The 17,374-nt window shown below is 40.2% G+C and overlaps 1 protein-coding gene across 1 annotated transcript in view; it reads right to left on the minus strand.

The window, feature by feature from the left end:
• Positions 1–17,374, minus strand: part of YEATS2 (YEATS domain containing 2) — a 108,681-nt gene that overhangs the window by 60,788 nt on the left and 30,519 nt on the right. Inside the window, exons 6-9 of the mRNA XM_044673160.1 lie at positions 16,803–16,918; positions 13,337–13,498; positions 5,640–5,751; positions 3,676–3,720 (exon numbers count right to left, since the gene is read on the minus strand). Coding sequence (XP_044529095.1) covers positions 3,676–3,720; positions 5,640–5,751; positions 13,337–13,498; positions 16,803–16,918 — 435 coding nt within the window. The remainder of the gene's footprint in view (positions 1–3,675; positions 3,721–5,639; positions 5,752–13,336; positions 13,499–16,802; positions 16,919–17,374) is intronic.

The following is a 17,374-nucleotide window of genomic DNA, read 5'->3' on the forward strand; positions in this document are numbered from 1 at the left end:
TTTTCCTCCCCATCTTCACCTCCACTATGAAGGCTCTTTCGTGCTTCTTTTATGTGCAATAAATTGTCCCATTCTAATTTTTCCTTCCCTCTCCTCTCAACACATTCCTCTTTCTTCTCATGCCTAATTTTATTTCTTATATCATCCCATTATATTCAACTCACCCCCTCACTCTCTATCTACATATACTTTTTAATTGTCCTAATAATGACAAAGTTCTTTGGCATTACAAGAATCATCTCTCCATGAGGGAATGTACAGTTTCACCTTAATGAATGTCTTCTGATTTCTCTTTCCTGTTACCTTTTTATGAATCTCTTGAGTCTTGTATTTGAGTCAAATTTTCCATTCAGCTCACTTCTCATCAGGAATCTTTGAAAGTCTTTTATTTCACTGAATAACCAGTTTTCCCCTTGAATGATTATACTTAGTTTTGCTAGATAAGTGATTCTTGGTTGAAGGCCTAGTTATTTTGCTCTCTGAAATATCATATTCCAGGCCCTCCAATCCTTTAATGTAGAATCTGCTAAGACTTGCTATTCTGACTGTGGCTCCATGATATTTGCATTCTTTCTTTTTGGATGCTTGCAATATTTTCTCCTTAACCTGGGAGTTTTGAAATTTAGCTAAAATATTCCTGGAAGTTACTCTCTTGGGATTTCTCTTAGGAGGTGATCAGTGTATTCTTTCAATTTCTATCTTATCCTCTGATTCTAGAATATCAGGGCAGTTTCTTTGATGCTTTCTTAAAAGATGATGTCTAAGCTTTAAAAAAAAATAATTTTTTTTTTTAGCACAACTTTCAGGTAGTCCAATAATTCTTAAATTCTCTCTCCTGGATTTATTTTCCAGGTCAGTTGTTTTTCCCATGCGATATTTCATATCTTCTTCTAATTTTTCATTTTTATGAGTCACCCAATTCTAATTTTTAAGGAATGATTTTCTGGAGTGAGCTTTTATATTGCCTTTCCCATTTGGCCAGTTCTACTTTGTAAAGTTTTTTCCTCAGTGAATTTTTGTGATTCTTTTTCCCAAAGGACCAATTCTGTCTTTCAAGAAGTTTTTCTCTTCAATGCATTTTTTGTATCTCTTTTTCCATTTGGCTAATTCTGCTTTTAAAGAAGTTCTCTTTCTTGAATTTTTGTGCCTCTTACCAATTGGCCTATTTTAATGTAATTTCTTCAATGCTTTTTGCGCCTCCTTTACCAAACTATTAACTCTTTTTACATTATTTTCCTGTATCACTCTAATTTCTTTTCCCAATTTTTCTTCTATTTCTCTTATTTGATTTTTAAACTCTTTTTTCAGTTCCTCCATTAATTCTTTTTGGACTTGAGAACAATTCATATTTTTCTTGGAGGCTTTTGATACAGCAATATTGACTTTGTTGTTATCTTCTGAGTCTGAGTCTACTCTGTCACCAAAATAACTTTCTATGTTGTTTCTTTTGTTGCTGTTTGCTCATTTTCCAGTCTCTCTCTCTCTCTTTCTTTCTTTTGTTTAAAAATAAAACCTTAAAGTTGGGTTCTGTAAGTATGGTGAAGGGAGCACTGTTCCAAGCTTCAGTTTCTTTGTGCAGCTACCTTCAAAGCTGGCACAGGGGATTTATCTGCTTTCAGTTCTTCCAAGGTGATGTGATGTAAGAAGTATGTTTAATACTCTCCCAGCCTTTGCTCTAGTCTATGAGTAACCCAAGTCCTCTTGGAACTGTGACCAGGATTCCCATATCCCCTGTGGCTGTAAGTGCTGGTGTATGCTGGTATTCTTCCTCACTCTGGGACTGCGCCCCAGGGCTGCGACCTGGTTCTAAGTATGGGCAATGAGACAGGAGTCTTGAACCCAGAGTCACCAGAGGGACCCCTGTAATCTCTTTCTGAGCATGTGCCTGACCTCCCTTATCATCTGTGGCTGAGAGCTCCAGAAGCCTTGGCTACTGCTTTAGCTGTGCTCAAGGCCTATACCTCTGTGGCATCTGCCCTGGAAAGCAGCATTCCACCTCCACCTCAGAGCACTAAATCCCACATGCTGGCCAACTAAGTTGCTTTGGGCTGAAAAATTACTTCACCATGTCTTTTTTTAGGTTATGCTGCTCCAGAATTTCTTTTGAGGGGTTATAGCATTGCTTTTTGGAGCAATTTGAAGCAAAAACTGGGTTTTTAGAAATCAGTTAAGTCCCTGTACTTTCACTGCCACCTTAGCTCTACCTCTCCCCACCCCTACAGATTTGAACCCAGATCCTTCCAACTCCAGGTCTCATGCTCTATTCACTATGCTACCTAGCTGCAGTAACTCTTGAGATTGGAAAGGATCTTTTCATGCTATCTGGTTCAGGGTATTACCTTCAAAAATGACCACACCCAAGCCACCCAGCAGTTTATGAACTCAGAGAAACCTGGACCACATCTAGCTGGCATAGGCTCTTTCTTAACAGAGTGGTATAACTGAACCCATAAAGAACTAATAACAAAAAACATACGGTGCTTTAAGATTTGCAATGAAAGTTCAAAGTTTTTTATAAACTTAAAATGAAGTTACACAAATAGCAATGCTAAACTAGATTCTTCATCTAACAATGCAAATATTAGACCACTAGAACAGAACCTATGTTATATATTCACTAACTTCAAACAGAAGTAATGATTTCAGATACACCATCATTTCTTCCATTTTCTTCCATTCAAATATTTTTACAAAACCACCATAAATTTTATAACATTTTTATATTCTTATCACCTGAGATAAGAAAACTGAGTCACAGAGAGTTTTCTGTGCATGCTATTTGGTGAGTCAGCTATAGGTCCATGAATAAGTTTTTAGCTTTCTAGACTCTCAAGTATTTCAGAGCCAATTTCTACTGGGCTCTGAGAAGGGTATATCGTCAATTAGCCCAGTGGAACAGATTCTTAGGCTAACAAGATAGCCCAAATTTTGATTGCTACATAGTCTCAGTTAACTTTACAAAGATAATGTATGTCTTAAGAGAAGCCAATCCTCACTCCTGGAAGAACAGCTCAAGAGATGGGTCAATATTATTCTGTCTTAGTTGTAAGGGCCTTTGGCATTTCTAGTCCAATGCTCTTTTTTGTATAAATGGAAATTTTGAACCTTGGACTTCATCCCCCATAAATCCCTTAGTTTTCCCAAAATTCCTTTTAATCTCTCCTGTGCCTCCAAACTTGTGTGGTCATATTAATTATTTTAATAGTGGCCTGTAACTCCTTCCTCTTCCTCTTTGGTTCCTGGGAGCATGCTAGTTAGTACCATTTAGTTAAGTCTTTTTTTGTTAGTTTGTTATTAATAAAATATTTATAAATATAATATTTAGTATTTTGCATATTAATTTTAATCTCCACAGTTTTTAGATAAGCAAACTGCAGCCCAGGTAGTTGATATGCCCATGTTAGCTGGGGGCAAGCAGCAAATAAGGATTCAAAAATTAGCACTATTTAAAATTGTTTTTTTCCTATTTCAATACCAGGATACTACCTCCTACCCAGTAACATTTTCCTAAATAAAAATGGATTCCATTTTCCTTTTATAGCTGTTATGGTACCTGCTTTAACAAACAGTCCTTTTTAGAATACTATATCATGTCACAAATGCAAAAGAAGCAACTCAAACAAGACTTTTAGTTTATTTGTTACCACACACAGAACATTTTAGGAACAAGCATACCGTCTCAGCACCCAGAGTCTGCAGGCCAGTGTAGGTTCTGTCCAGCTGTGGGAATACAGGAAAGCAGAAGTCAGTTACACAAAGTGCCCAGGATCCCATAAACTTCAGAAAACATCCAGCACCCCTTGAGAGTAGGCCTTCACACACAACGGTCTGAAGTTGTTTAAAAGCCTTTCAGCAGCAAATGCATCATCTGCAGCAAAAACCTGCCTTTCGTATTCAGAAGAATGGGAATATAACAAATGTTGAAAACACTGTTACTCTCTTAATCCTTGGGGCGAGAAAAGGGAATTTCCAAGTTGTCAGTAATGGCAAGAGAAGGGGTGGGCCTGCGTCTGTTTGGCTAAGGTGAGGTAGAGGAGGAGCTAATGGGAAATGAGTAAATTGAAAAACTAGAAGGTTAGGCTGTTTGAGGGAACATCAGTATGTCTGTTGAAGGCCTGAGCATGATTTGGAGGAAAGAGAGAGACTAAGAGAGGACCTGAAGCTGTGGAAGAAAGAGGGGAATTGTCTTGAGGGTTAGAGAGGCCACTGATGAAAGGTGGCAGAGGCAGAGCTTGGAAGTGGCCCTAGGGAGTACTTCCAAGAGACAGTCGAAGGGAATCAGGGAAGAGCAGCCAGTACTAGAGAGGGTCATGGAGTATGTTATCAGGAGGGTATCAGGCCTCGGGGATTTCTAGAACATGGAAGGAGTATGGAAAGGAAAAGCTTCAAAACTAAAGTGTGTTTGATATCTATGGACCAGCTGTTCCAGAGAGCACAACTTTCACACAAGCATATACAAAATAGATACAGAATAAAAATAACATGGAGAGAATAACAGATATTAGTATCAGGAAAGGTTCCATACAGGAGGCAATAATTGGGCTTAAGGAGATTAGCGAATGTGAGATGAGAAAAGTGCATTCCAGGCAGCAGAAGCAGCCTAAGCAAAGGCTCAGAGATGGCAAATGGAAGGTCACATGTGACATCAAGAAAGGCAGTGTGGGGCAGCTGGGTAGCTCAGTGGAGTGAGAGTCAGGCCTAGAGACAGGAGGTCCTGGGTTCAAATCAGGCCTCAGAAACTTCCCAGCTGTGTGACCCTGGGCAAGTCACTTGACCCCCATTGCTCACCCTTACCACTCTTCCACCTATAAGACAATACACTGAAGTACAAGGGTTTAAAAAAAAAAAAAAAAGAAAAAAAATTATATATATAAAAAAAAAGGCAGTGTGGCTGAACCACAATGTTTGTGGGAGAGTTGGGCATAGTAAGCCTGGAAAGGGAAGTAGGAGGCTGACTGTAAAGGGCTTCAACTGCCAAACAAGAATCTGTATTTGACTCTGGAGGTTAGAGGAACCACAGGAGTTTATTGGCAGAGAATGATAGATCTCTTTTGGGATGGTACTTTAGGCTATTCACTTTGACAGCAGCATGGAGGATGGGCAGGAGAGGAGAAAAGATTCAAGACAGGAAGGCTATTGTATGACCTGTGGCAAGATGATGAAGGCTTTAAAGTGTGGAGTGGTCTCAGAGAAGGGGAATAATGTGAGAGAGATGTTGGGGAAGGAGAATCCCATGATCTGGCCCTTTACTGGCTGTATGGAGTATTCAGTAAGGAGCTGTAGATGACTCCAAAGTTACAAACCTAGAAGACTCAAAAAATGAGCGCTGGGTACCCTGCACAGAAAGAGGGAAGTCAGGGAAAGGAGAGGGTTTGAGGAAGAAGATAATGAGTCCTGTTTTGAGCAGTATGATTAATTAAACCTTTCTACTAGATACATACATTCCAATAGTTCTGTTCCTTGAGAATTCACACTGATTCTTTTGCACCACTTACCCTCGCTCCACAATGCAGCTCTGAGTGGATTTTCTTTCTAATTCTGGGGCTCAGCTACAGGTAGTTTACTGTCCTCCTGTTATGACCATTTCTCTGGGAATACAAATGGTACCCATGTGTGGTAATGTCATTCCCATACATTACCTTCAGGTTATGGATGATATCTATCCGCTTGTTCTGGTTGTCCTTAAAGTGAACTTGAACTCTGACAGGAAACTCGCCCCAACCTCTCCTGGTCAGGTGGAAAGGAGGCTCTCTAAGGAAAAGCAGACATAGAAATTTCACCCAGGCTCTTTGAAGGAGTACTTGATTTATGAAACAGATTGACAAGCATTTCCCAATGAAAATTCTCCAGATTTTCTCTTAAGTCATCACTATTACTAAGTTCTAATAACGTTAACTCAGAAAATCAGGACCAATATGGAATTTATATGAAGTTTGTATTTGGTCTCTAAGTTTCACACTCCATTCTGCCCAAACCTATCTACTGATATCTGCTTCAGACTCTGGAATAAATCAAATAAAAAAGATACCTGGCTATTCTGAAGTGGGAAGGAATAAGGAGAAGAAGATACAGTTCTAAAGAGTTAAGAAGATATTCAACAAGAACATGGAATATTGAAGAAAGCATCCCAAACAGACTGTGGCCAACTGACTTTTTCCCCAAAAATGTGTTTGTGAACAGAAGAATGAACTCTCATCAGAAAGCAACTTAAAATAGATCTATTGACATAAACTAAATCTTAAGTATTTTCAAATTTTTAGTTGAAGATGATTCAGTTTTTCCAATAGTATGTGCTCACTACTCATACAAGAATCTCAGCTGTAGCATAACAATAGCTAGGCTCATGTAAATAATCAGTTTAAAAATCCCAAACTGATTCTTGGCAAGCATTGTTCCCTTTGCCACATCCACTACAGTACAAGAAGAGGTCAGGGGGATAGAAATGGACTAAGGGCCTTTGATTCCTTATCTTTGTTTGATGGATTGCTATGGCCAAAGTTTTCACCACCAAGCAAACAAACCAATGGTGCTAAGCTCTCTGTCCTGTGGTAATTTATTCCTCAAGAGAGCAGACATGATTTCCAGCTGAGATCATACTTGCAAGGAAGAAAAATCAAGGAAAAGTCTCCAATTGAACGGGCCCCTCCTCTGGGATGGATTTATGGGAAGATAAAGATGAATCATAAAGGATGGCTAGGCATGAACAAATTGGAATCTACATCTCTCGAGGGAGTGCCCATATCAAAGACGTAACAGATTTATTGAAATATTAGGGAAATGCAAGATAAGGGGGAAGAATGCCTTTAAAATATCGAAGTAAATTCCTGACCAAGGAAGAGGAAAATATGTCCAAGTGAGGAGGTAATCCTTAGAATCAAAGAACTATAAATTTTTGAGTTCTAGTTGAGTGGAGTCAGGTAGACTTTGGCAAATATGATTGAGAACTAAGAATAGAACAGCAAAGCATACACAGCTTCACAGACACCTGGAGAGCAAAAGTGAAGCACAAGACAAGGAGTAGACCCTTCCACTAGGGCAAACTACTGTTATCAACCCTATTAAGATGAAAAATGCTGAGAAATAAACTACCTAGAAAATTTCAATAAAAGGAGCTGGGCCTATATCATAGGTCAGAGAAAAGAAGGGATTCTTTAGGCAGGAAAAACCAATTAGTCACCAGCCAAGGCTAAAAGGCAGCATGGTTTCAAGCAGCAACTAGAAAAGCAAACTTGGAGTTAAAAAAAGAAAGAAGAAAGAAAATCACAATTCTCTAGTGATCAGATCAGGGAGTGGCTCAAATGAGAACAATTGTAGGTCCACCAGCAGAGGAAGCCCATGAGCTAAAAGAGAATCATGGCACAGGCTCCTCCCTGCCCAATATAATACTACACATGGCTAAGTCACATCAACGTGATTTGTAACCGACCTCAGCTGAAGAGTTTGGACCTCAGGATCCCCTCATGCCTTAATGAAGGTTTTTTGTTTTTTGTTTTTTGTTTTTAAATTTTAAACCCTTAACTTCTGTGTATTGACTTATAGGTGGAAGAGTGGTAAGGGTAGGCAATGGGGTCAAGCGACTTGCCCAGGGTCACACAGCTGGGAAGTGTCTGAGGCCGGATTTGAACCTCGGACCTCCCGTCTCTAGGCCTGACTCTCAATCCACTGAGCTACCCAGCTGCCCCCTTAATGAAGTTTTCTTGTGTTTCTCAACTGTTTGCATGTATTAGACTTTTAGAGAGAAGTGAAGATCATGGTCAGAACCTAGGGGGAGGGTTTTTTATTTTATATGGGAGAAATAACCTCATACCTTACCTGCAGTCAGGGCAGTGAAAAGGAAGGTAGAGGTCCATCAAATGATATTTCTTATGACCTAAATTTTAGTACACAGACTTTTCAGGCAAATTTCTTTATTAATAGATGCCTTGCTTTGACAATAAAAAGCTGCTTCACACCAACCACACTGCTAAATTTCCCATAAAAGCTGAAAAGCTACAATGGCCAGGAAAGTCAGCTCTGGGACATCCTGTTAAAAAGTACACAAGTATACTAATGCATTGCTGGTAGAGTTGTGAATTGATCCAACCATTCTGGAAGGCAATTTGAAATTTTGCCCAAAGGCCTTTAAAAGAATGAATGCCCTCTGATCCAGCTATACCACTAATGGATATGTACAAAAATATTTATAGCTGCCCTTTTTGTGGTGGCCAAAAATTGACAAATGAGGGGGTACCCCTCGATTGGGGAATGGCTGAACAAATTGTGGTATATGATAGTGATGGAGTACTATTGAACTATAAGGAATGATTGGAGGATTTCCATATGAAATGGAAAGACCTCCAGGAATTGATGTGGAGTGAAATGAGCAGAACCAAACACTGTACACAGAGACTGATATATTGTGGCACAATCGAATATAATGGACCTTCTCTACTAGCAGTAATGCAAAGATCCAGGACAATCCTGAGGAATCTATGAGAAAGAACGCTGTACACATCCAGAAAAAGAACTGTGGGAATAGAAACGCAGAAGAAAAACATATGTTCGATCGCATGGTTTGGTATAGGATTTGGCGTTTTGGTTTTTAAAAGATGACTCATTACAAATATGAATAATATGGAAATAGGTTTTGAATAATAAGACATGTATAAACAGTGGAATTACTTATCAGCTCCAGGAGGGGGGAGGGAGATAACATGAATCATGTAGCCATGGAAAAATGCTCTCAAAAAAATAAATAAATAAAATAATGGGGAAAAGAAATATAAATAGACAATCTTAAGAAGAGCCACAGAGCAAGGCCCAATATGAAGGCTGGGTCTGGATAAAGCAGCAGTTGGGCACAAAGCCTCAGAAGGCAATACCCTGGAAGAGGAGTTTTACTTCCAAAACATTTCTCCACCTGGGATCTCATTTCTGCGAGGAGGGCATGTGCACAGCAGGAGACTCAAAAGATCCAATTGTGTGGTCTTGGGCAAATCATTCAAATTTCTCTGAACCTCAGGCAATCCTCAAATTCCAAGGAACAGAGAAATGACTGATATATGTATTTTGGCACAAGAAATTGCCAAATCTGCAGTTCCTGTTGCTGAGGAAGTCCCAGATTCAGACCAATCCTCACAACGCCCCAATAAGATTAAAGAAGACAAAGAAGTAGAAAGACCCTGGGGACTTCTGGCTAAAGCATGGAGATGGTGACTCCTCTGGCCCAAGGGAAGGTCAAAGCATGACCTCTGGACTCCCAGGCCTAGGGTTCCTTCCCTCAAATCCTCTGAGCCTCTGCCAGGACAAGGGTCAGGATCAGCAAGGCAGAGCTAATAGAAGTCACAGAGTCCAGTGAAAGGTAATAAAGCCAGATTAAATCAAAATAATCTTACTGGCTAGCCAGCAGAGCCAGGGAAAGGGCCAAGTACTCCAGAATTTTACTATTTCCAGAGAAGCCTCAGATTTACCAAGTGGGTAAATTCAGATAAGAGCTCTGATAAGAAGAACCTTAATGTCAGTGAGAATATCAACACCCTCTTCAAGATTCTCCGAATTAGGGGCAAATAGAACCAGAGCAGACATTTGTGGGCAGTTCATGAGCAGGTCTCCCTAAAACTTTCCCAGCCTAATTTCACAGGTTCCAAATTTTTTAAAAAAGAACAGTCTCAATACAAGGGTTTTCCTGATCCATCCAGAATGCACTTAAGTTACCTTGGCATATTATATAGCACAACATGTAAGTTAGGAAAAGGCTTGGGTAGGAGTAGACTTTAGGAAGGAGGTGTAATCAGAAATTCTGTCAAAGATGCTACAGAGTGTTCCTGGCAATTCTGACAAATGAGAAAAGGACTTTCAAGGAAAACCAACAGCTTGTGTCTACATTCTCTATCAGGCAGGGTGAACAGATAAGAAGATTCAGAGTAGTAAAAAGACAAATTTGTGCTTCTGATCCAGACACTGGATAATTTTAACCTTCTTGACAGCTGCAAAAAGCCTCCATCAGATAACCGGAATGTAAAATATGTCACCTGCTTTGCACCAGAGAAATGGTTACACTTAGTAAAAGTCAAAACTTGGGGGACGTCCATTCAAATAGGAAAGGACCAAACAAGCTGGGGAACAGGATTGCAATGGAATATGGTTGTGCCATAAATGAGGAACAGGACGCGTTCAGAAAAACCTAGAAAGTCTTATATGAACTGATACAAAGTAAAGCGAGCAGAACCAGGAGAACATTGTACACAATAACAGCAGTAATATGGGATGATCAACTGATTCTCAGCAATGCAAGGATCCAGGACAGCTCCAAGGGACTCATGAGGAAAGAGGCATCACCATAGCAGGAACAGACGAAGAATCCAAATGCATATTGAAGGAGACCATTCTTCACTTAATTTCCATCATGTTCTTATATGTGAGATACGTGTCTTTTTTCATGGCATGATGAATATCAAAATCTATATTGCACAAAAGCACATGTGTAACCTTTATGAGATTGCTGTCTGGGGAAGGACAAAAGAGAAAGGGAGAGAATTTGGACTGCAAAATATCAAGAAACAAATGCCAAATATTGTTTCTATGTTTAACTGGAGGAAAAAAAAAGTCACAACTCAGGAGAGAGATTCCAAGATATATATATCAAGAAAAAGGGATCAAATGGAGAAATGATGGGGAAATGAGCAGAATCGTGTGTATGCGCACACATAAGATCAATTATGGGGCATAACCACTACTATTTCAGTGAGAAGCATAACCAAATGTCATACATAAAAATGAAATGTTGAAAATGAACACCTAAAGCTCCTAAGAAAAAAGCTACTGCCAGCCAGGATTCCTAAAGCTCTTTCGATTTTGCTCAGAGAAGCTTACATTTTGAAAAGCTGGTCCTTGATCCCCACTGGAGTGAGCTTTGGATTCTCTTAAGTTCTACTGACCACAGGCAGACCTGGACAACGGGAAGGGCCCCATTCTGCTTGCAGCCAGTGTCTGTGGGGCACGAGTATCAATGACAGGTGACATGACATTCCTTCAACTGGTTCAGCTCTTAGGTTCAACTTCAATCTTCTGTCTTCTCACTCTTGCCTTTTCTTACTATCTTTCCAATCTGATTTTATTGGGTCAACAGTGGTCTTCCCCTAAAGCAAGGGGTCTCAACCTATGCTGGGTCCTATAACTCTTTGGTGGGCAGCTGGCAAAGCCTCAGGACTCCTCAGAACTTTGTTTTTAAATGGATAAAATAAACGACAAAGACAAGGACAATTGTCAAGCTACAAAAAAACAAAAAAACAAAACAAAAAAAAAAGACAATTGGACTGAAATCCAAACATCCAAACAAATATCTAAAAAAAACCAGAAACAAACAAGTTCTGAGCCCTCGTGAAGGAAATAAAAATAGAGAATGCTTTGCCTCAGGCTGTATTCAGATTTTCTTGGTTCCTTCTATGGTAGCAGATAGCCTTTTTCACCAGCAGTCTGTTGGCACTGTCTTGGATTTGTGCATTGCTGATAATGGTTTAGTCCTTCACAGCTGATCATCAGACTTCACTGCTGTTAACTCTGTATGATGTTCTCCTAATTTTGCTCATCTCATTTTGTATCAGTTCATGGAAGTTTTTCCAGATTTTTTTGAAATCATACTGCTTGTCATTTCTTATGGCAATAGCATTCCATCACAATCACAATACCACATTACCACAACTTGTTTAGCCATTCCCCAATGTTAGACATCTGCTATGCTAGATGCTACAGACTTTCTAGACAGGATTCTTCTGTTTTTTAATTTTATTTTTCTTCTCTCCTTTCATACTTTACATTCAGCAGTTTATTCCTAATTATAATGGAATTTAAATCTGTAGCTCTTAACTTGCTTTAAGTTTTACAATTTGAGGTTTAATTACAAAAGTTTTACTTGGGCACCTTTATGAAAAAGAAGAGATTTGCCAGGTGATCCATTGTTACTATTTTTCTAAAATTTCTATTTCAATTCTTTTTTTTTAAAAAAAAAGAGAATATATCAGTTAACTTTTTTTTCTGAGAATGTGCAACTAAACACTCTGAAACAAACTTTACAACAACTAGGAATTCAGAAAAATGCTGATACAATTATTGCTTGTTCTACATTCTATTTTCTTAGTGCAGACAAGGTGAGAGAGAACATCTGCATAACTGCTAGGATCCCAGACATTTATCCAAAGGAAAAGAATACTTCTTCAGCACAAAAAAACCCCAAACATCTGAAGTTCGCTTTTTTAATCATCAAAAGCCAGTTTTTGAGAGTTCTGGCACTAATAGCTAATGAATGGAAACTTGCAGGAAACAATGGAGTTCACCAAGTCAGGCAACAAGGGGCCTTCCCTCAGCTGGCAGACCCTCCTTAGTCAGCAGCACGGTCACTGTCACACAGGTCTGGGGTCCAGGGGTAAGGGCAGGTAATAGGAACTGCCCCAGGGAGAAAACCGTCCCTTCCCAGCTCCCTGGAGGTACTGGACCTTGTGGTAAATCTCATATCACACTGCCCCAGTTATAACTCTGCTTCTTGAACCAAGGTATTTAGCAAAAAGAGGGAAATTAAGCCATTAATCTGGCAATGGCCTTTTGCCCAGATCTCAGATTTATTCATTATCAAAGACATTACGGTCACCACAATTCTCTTCCATTTCAAGATGTTATAGAAGAGTAGAAAGATCTCTAGAATAGGCACCAGGTTCTACCCTAAGCTCCATCACTAACAAGCATGTGAATCTAAGCCTTTCTCTGCCTCAGTTTCCTCATTTGCGAAAAATGGTTGGATTAGATGTGCTTTGGAGTTCCTTCTAGTTCTATAATTTTATGAAATGCTTAACACTTCATTAAATAACTTGAGTAAATAACTTCATTTGCCACAAGGTGCTCTGCTTGGCTTTGACTCCATTACCACCATTGCTATCCAGCCCCAACTAAGACAAATCCATCATTATGGAGATTGCTTCAGCTTTGGGGCCTGTACCTTATTGGTACCTTGGTTTCTTCTGACCCTCTGATAGGAGGGCTGAGAATAGAGACCCTCCCATGGCTTCCCCTTACAGAAGGCTCCGAATCCCAGACATTTTACCTTTGCTGGTAGCAGTCTGGTCTTGGTCCCCCCCCCCCATCCCCCTGCTCCACAAACCCTCTGGCTTCCCCCTGACACTTCCCTAACACACACCAGCTTCCTTCTGTGTATTGCCTTTCCTCTTAGACTGTAAGCTCCTTAAGGCCAGGGATTACTTTTCTTTTTCTTATTCCCATCCTTATCCCAGTGCTTAGCCCATTCAATGCCTAGCACATAGTAAGTGCTTAATAAATGTTTGCTGTATGATTTCCTAAGAGTACTTACCGTACTTCTACAAGGTCATTTGGCTTATAGCTGGGATGGAGAAAGAACCAAACTTTCTTCACAAAATGATTGATGCTGGGCTCTCTCCGAGAGCCCCGGACATACACCATCCACTTATGAGTTGACTGGTCATTTTCTTCTCTCTTATCAGGAGGAATATACCTAGTAAGAAAAAAAATGGAATTAAATTATTTTTCAGAAAATATACTCAAAATGATTTATTCTTGGCCCTTTTGGTGAAAGTCTGAGATTCAAGAATTTCCAGAAGCTGCATTAGTGGAATACGCACAACAAAGCTCATTCAGTCTGACTCTAACCTCTTCTTTCTGGAGGGCTAGAGATCAAGCTCACATTTGAGATTCTGAAAAGCATCAGCATGTCTTTTTAGTAATTAAACACACACACACACAAAAAACAATCCAACAAAAGGTTTTGCTGCTGGGGATACACAGGTAACAAAATCAACTGTTAACTATCTGTTATTATGGAATGGATGCTACTAGGCACTGGCTCAGTCTTCTTCACCTTCCTATTTTCCATTCCTAAGGCATCATGATGCTGGTTACAGGGTCTCAAAGCCCAGCTGGGCTGTGGTGCATTATTGTGGAGATGGGGCAGGTAGAGCTCAGGCCTACCCTCTGCTTAAGCAGAAAGCAATTAGGTCCCAAGGACACCTGGGTAGAGGCAAGAGAACTCTGTGACAGGGGTAGACAGGATCAGAATGGTTCTGGGGATCAGGCTGCCCAGTGTGTGCTCTTGGGACCTGCCCCACAGGTTGTCAGCTACCTGTAGAAGCTGTGAAGCCCTCCAATGTCTTGCCTTGAGCTGGTGGCCTGAAGCTGCTCTTAGTGGAAACTGTGCCTTCCTGGCCAGGCCTGACCTCTCTGAGGGTGTTTATGGCCACATGGACTCTGAAGGCCCCTCCACAACCCTCACCCATAGGAAAAGCACTTAATCTGCACCTGTTCCAGGGATTCAGTCCAGTGCAAGTTGGGATGTATATATGTGTGACCCCATCCATGAGTGTGACATGTATTTCCATTTGATTTAAAAACTAGTAGGGCTGAGAGAAAGCCTTTTTGTAATAGCTTTTGCAGGACAGCTATTACATCTTTGTAGAAGGATCTCTAGCAGAGAAGTTAAAGGAGGAAGGGGGCTCATGGTCGGGACTGCCTGCCACATTCTGTCTTGTTAAACCTCCTTTGTTCAAGAAAGCCCTGGGCTAAGGGTTACAAAGAACTTTATAAACATTAACTCACTTGATCTTCGCTACAAATTTTGTGAGGTAGGTTCAATAGATGAGGCAGGATTTAAAACAGGTAGATGAGGCAATGGGTAGAGCAGTGCACCTGAAGTCACTGCCTCAGTTTCCTCAACTGTATGGTTCCAACCCCATGGGTGACATGCTGTCTCCCTATTAGAAGGGGGAGCTCTTTGGGGGCAAGGAGGGTTCAGCTCCTTCTTTGTAAATCCAGGCAGCAGAACTCCTGTGCCAAAAATGCTAATAAATGCTAACATATTATAATAATAACTGTGGCCGAAGTGCTAAGCAGTACTCTGTAAATGTTTGCTGACTGAACAGATCACAGGATCATAAATTGAGAGCTGGGAAGGACTGCAGAGGTCATTGAGTTCATCCCCTCAAGGACTCTGAAAAATAATAGTCCAGTGACATTTGGAATGTGGGAAGGTACCAACAATTTATCTCCATTAACTTAATTAAGTCCCTTCCTTCTATAGACAGACAAATAAGGCCATAAACAAACCCCCAATGCCTATTGGCATCATATCTGGCTTCTTATAAGAGCTTCCCAAATGGTAGCTGCCCTGTTCACATCACTGAAATGAAAGCTTAAAGAAGCAGAGAGCTTTTGGTTCACAAGAGCAAAGATCCAACCCTCACCTTAACCACAGACACACTGGTAGTGAGTAGGATTTGAACTGAGGTCCTCAGACTCCAAATTCGGCATTCCTTACAAGGCACCAAGCCCACCCAGGTCCTCTTACATTATTAGAAAATGATTAGTACACTTAACTAACCCTCCTGACTTGGCAGAACAGTGCTACAATCAAGGGACAGTATGAGACAGTCCTATTCTAGAAATATGCTTTTATCTCAGAGAAGCTTGGCCCCAGTGGCCAGAGAGTGTAAGCTGGTGCTCCGCACTGAAAAATAACCTATGTATGAGGAGCAAACACATGAGCACAGACCACAACAAATATTTACAGGCATCATTTACCTAAGAGGGAGGCCAAATGGGAAGTAGGCCCCAAAGTCTTGCTAAATTTATACCCACACACTCCATATTCACAGGTTCATACATTCACTGAGAGAAAGTCCTGGGAGCCAACTTGCACAAATCTGTAAACCGGATTTATCTGGCAATTTTTAGGCATGAGGACTACCAGAGTTTACTCCCCCAACCCAAGTTATTCTGAAGGGATAAAATCTGGGGCCTTTATGATTACATGTGAAAGTAATACTTGAGAATCTAATCAACTGGGCTTTTATGTTGGCTTCCTTTTTCATGAGTGAAACGCAAAGTCATTAAGTTGGGTTTTATGAGTTCTGTGAACAAAAGTAAACCCAAGACACATCTAAGTATTTTCTCTTTTGTTCTCCAAATAAGACCAGGGATGAAAAAAAAAAAAAGCATACATCCAAAACCACATACATCTGAGTAGTTAAGGCTTTGAAGTAAGATTCTAATTTTGTTTTGAGATTTTAGTTGCTGGATTTAATCTTCTTCAACAAAATTAAATTCAGAAAAAAAGTTACTAAACATTTGAGATATAAAAGCTTGTGGTAAGCCCTGGTGTTACCGATATCCAAACAGAATGGTCCTTGTCCTCTGGGGAAGGGGAAATATATAACATGGAGGCAGAGAAGTAAATACTAAGACTCAAGAGGGTAATTCCAAGAAGGATCAGCTGGGTTATGCTTTGAAGGACACCAAGGATTCACTTCAAAGGCACCACCCTGGAGAAAAGAGTGCATGCCAGGCAGGAAATCCTAACTTTGAGGCCAGGTTGGCTACTTTGTCTGAGATCATGACCACAGCTAGCTGCTAATTTAAATTTTGCCACAGTTTAGTCTCAGAGATGGTCTGTCATTTAAAAAATTTCCATTCTGAATCCATTTTCCCACGAAACCAAAATAAATAGCTATTTATATTACATTACATTACATTACATTACATTACATTACATTACATGTCCTCTGTGAATCAAGAGACCAGTGTTCTTGTCCCTGTTTTGTTGCTACTGGTTGGGAGGCTTGAACAAATCACCCCTTATTCTCCAGTCTCCTCATTTGTAAAATAAAGAGGCCTTACGTTATCAAAAAAGTGTCTCCAGCTCTGTCCTATAATCCAGATTGCATTTTTATGCTCTAGCCTTCCTAAGTTCAAATCAAAAACTAAAAACAGGATGGAAACAAACACTTACAACCCAGCTGCATACTCACTTTGACACGTTGCCAACTACTATGGTTTTCTTCACAAAAAGTCTTGAAACTTCTTCGGAGGTGAGATCAGAATTCTGTTGGCTTGCTTTGCGGGAGCTGGCTCCACCACCAGGGTCCTGAAAGAGTCCACAATCAATAGCTCCTAAGATATTAGGGGTAAGAGGACAGGGAGATACCCATCTGGATAGCACATGGACCCAAACTCCATACAAGGGCCTTGCCTCTCCAAGCCAGAAGGGAATTTGGGGGCTAACACTAGTAATTGTAATATAATGCTACCTTGTGTTTTTGGTTTTGTTTTTTTAAAGACTGTTTTGGAAGCAGCATTATGTGAACCTGTAGTCTTTGGCTCACTCTCCTCATAGACATTTTACATCCTTTAACATCCCCTGCAGCAGCTGTTTTTTGTTAGAGATGACATAGGCAGTGGCTGCTCCATGACAACCAATGAATTTTAACAAAAAGCTAAACAAAGATTTTCATTAGTGCCTTAAAGTAACTTTCACACTAGGGCACCCAACTAGCATCTGCCAGCTGTGGGACCCTGAACAAGTCATTTCACTTTGGTTTGT

This window comes from Gracilinanus agilis, chromosome 4, assembly GCF_016433145.1.
Source record: "Gracilinanus agilis isolate LMUSP501 chromosome 4, AgileGrace, whole genome shotgun sequence".
Classification (NCBI taxonomy): Eukaryota; Metazoa; Chordata; class Mammalia; order Didelphimorphia; family Didelphidae; genus Gracilinanus; species Gracilinanus agilis.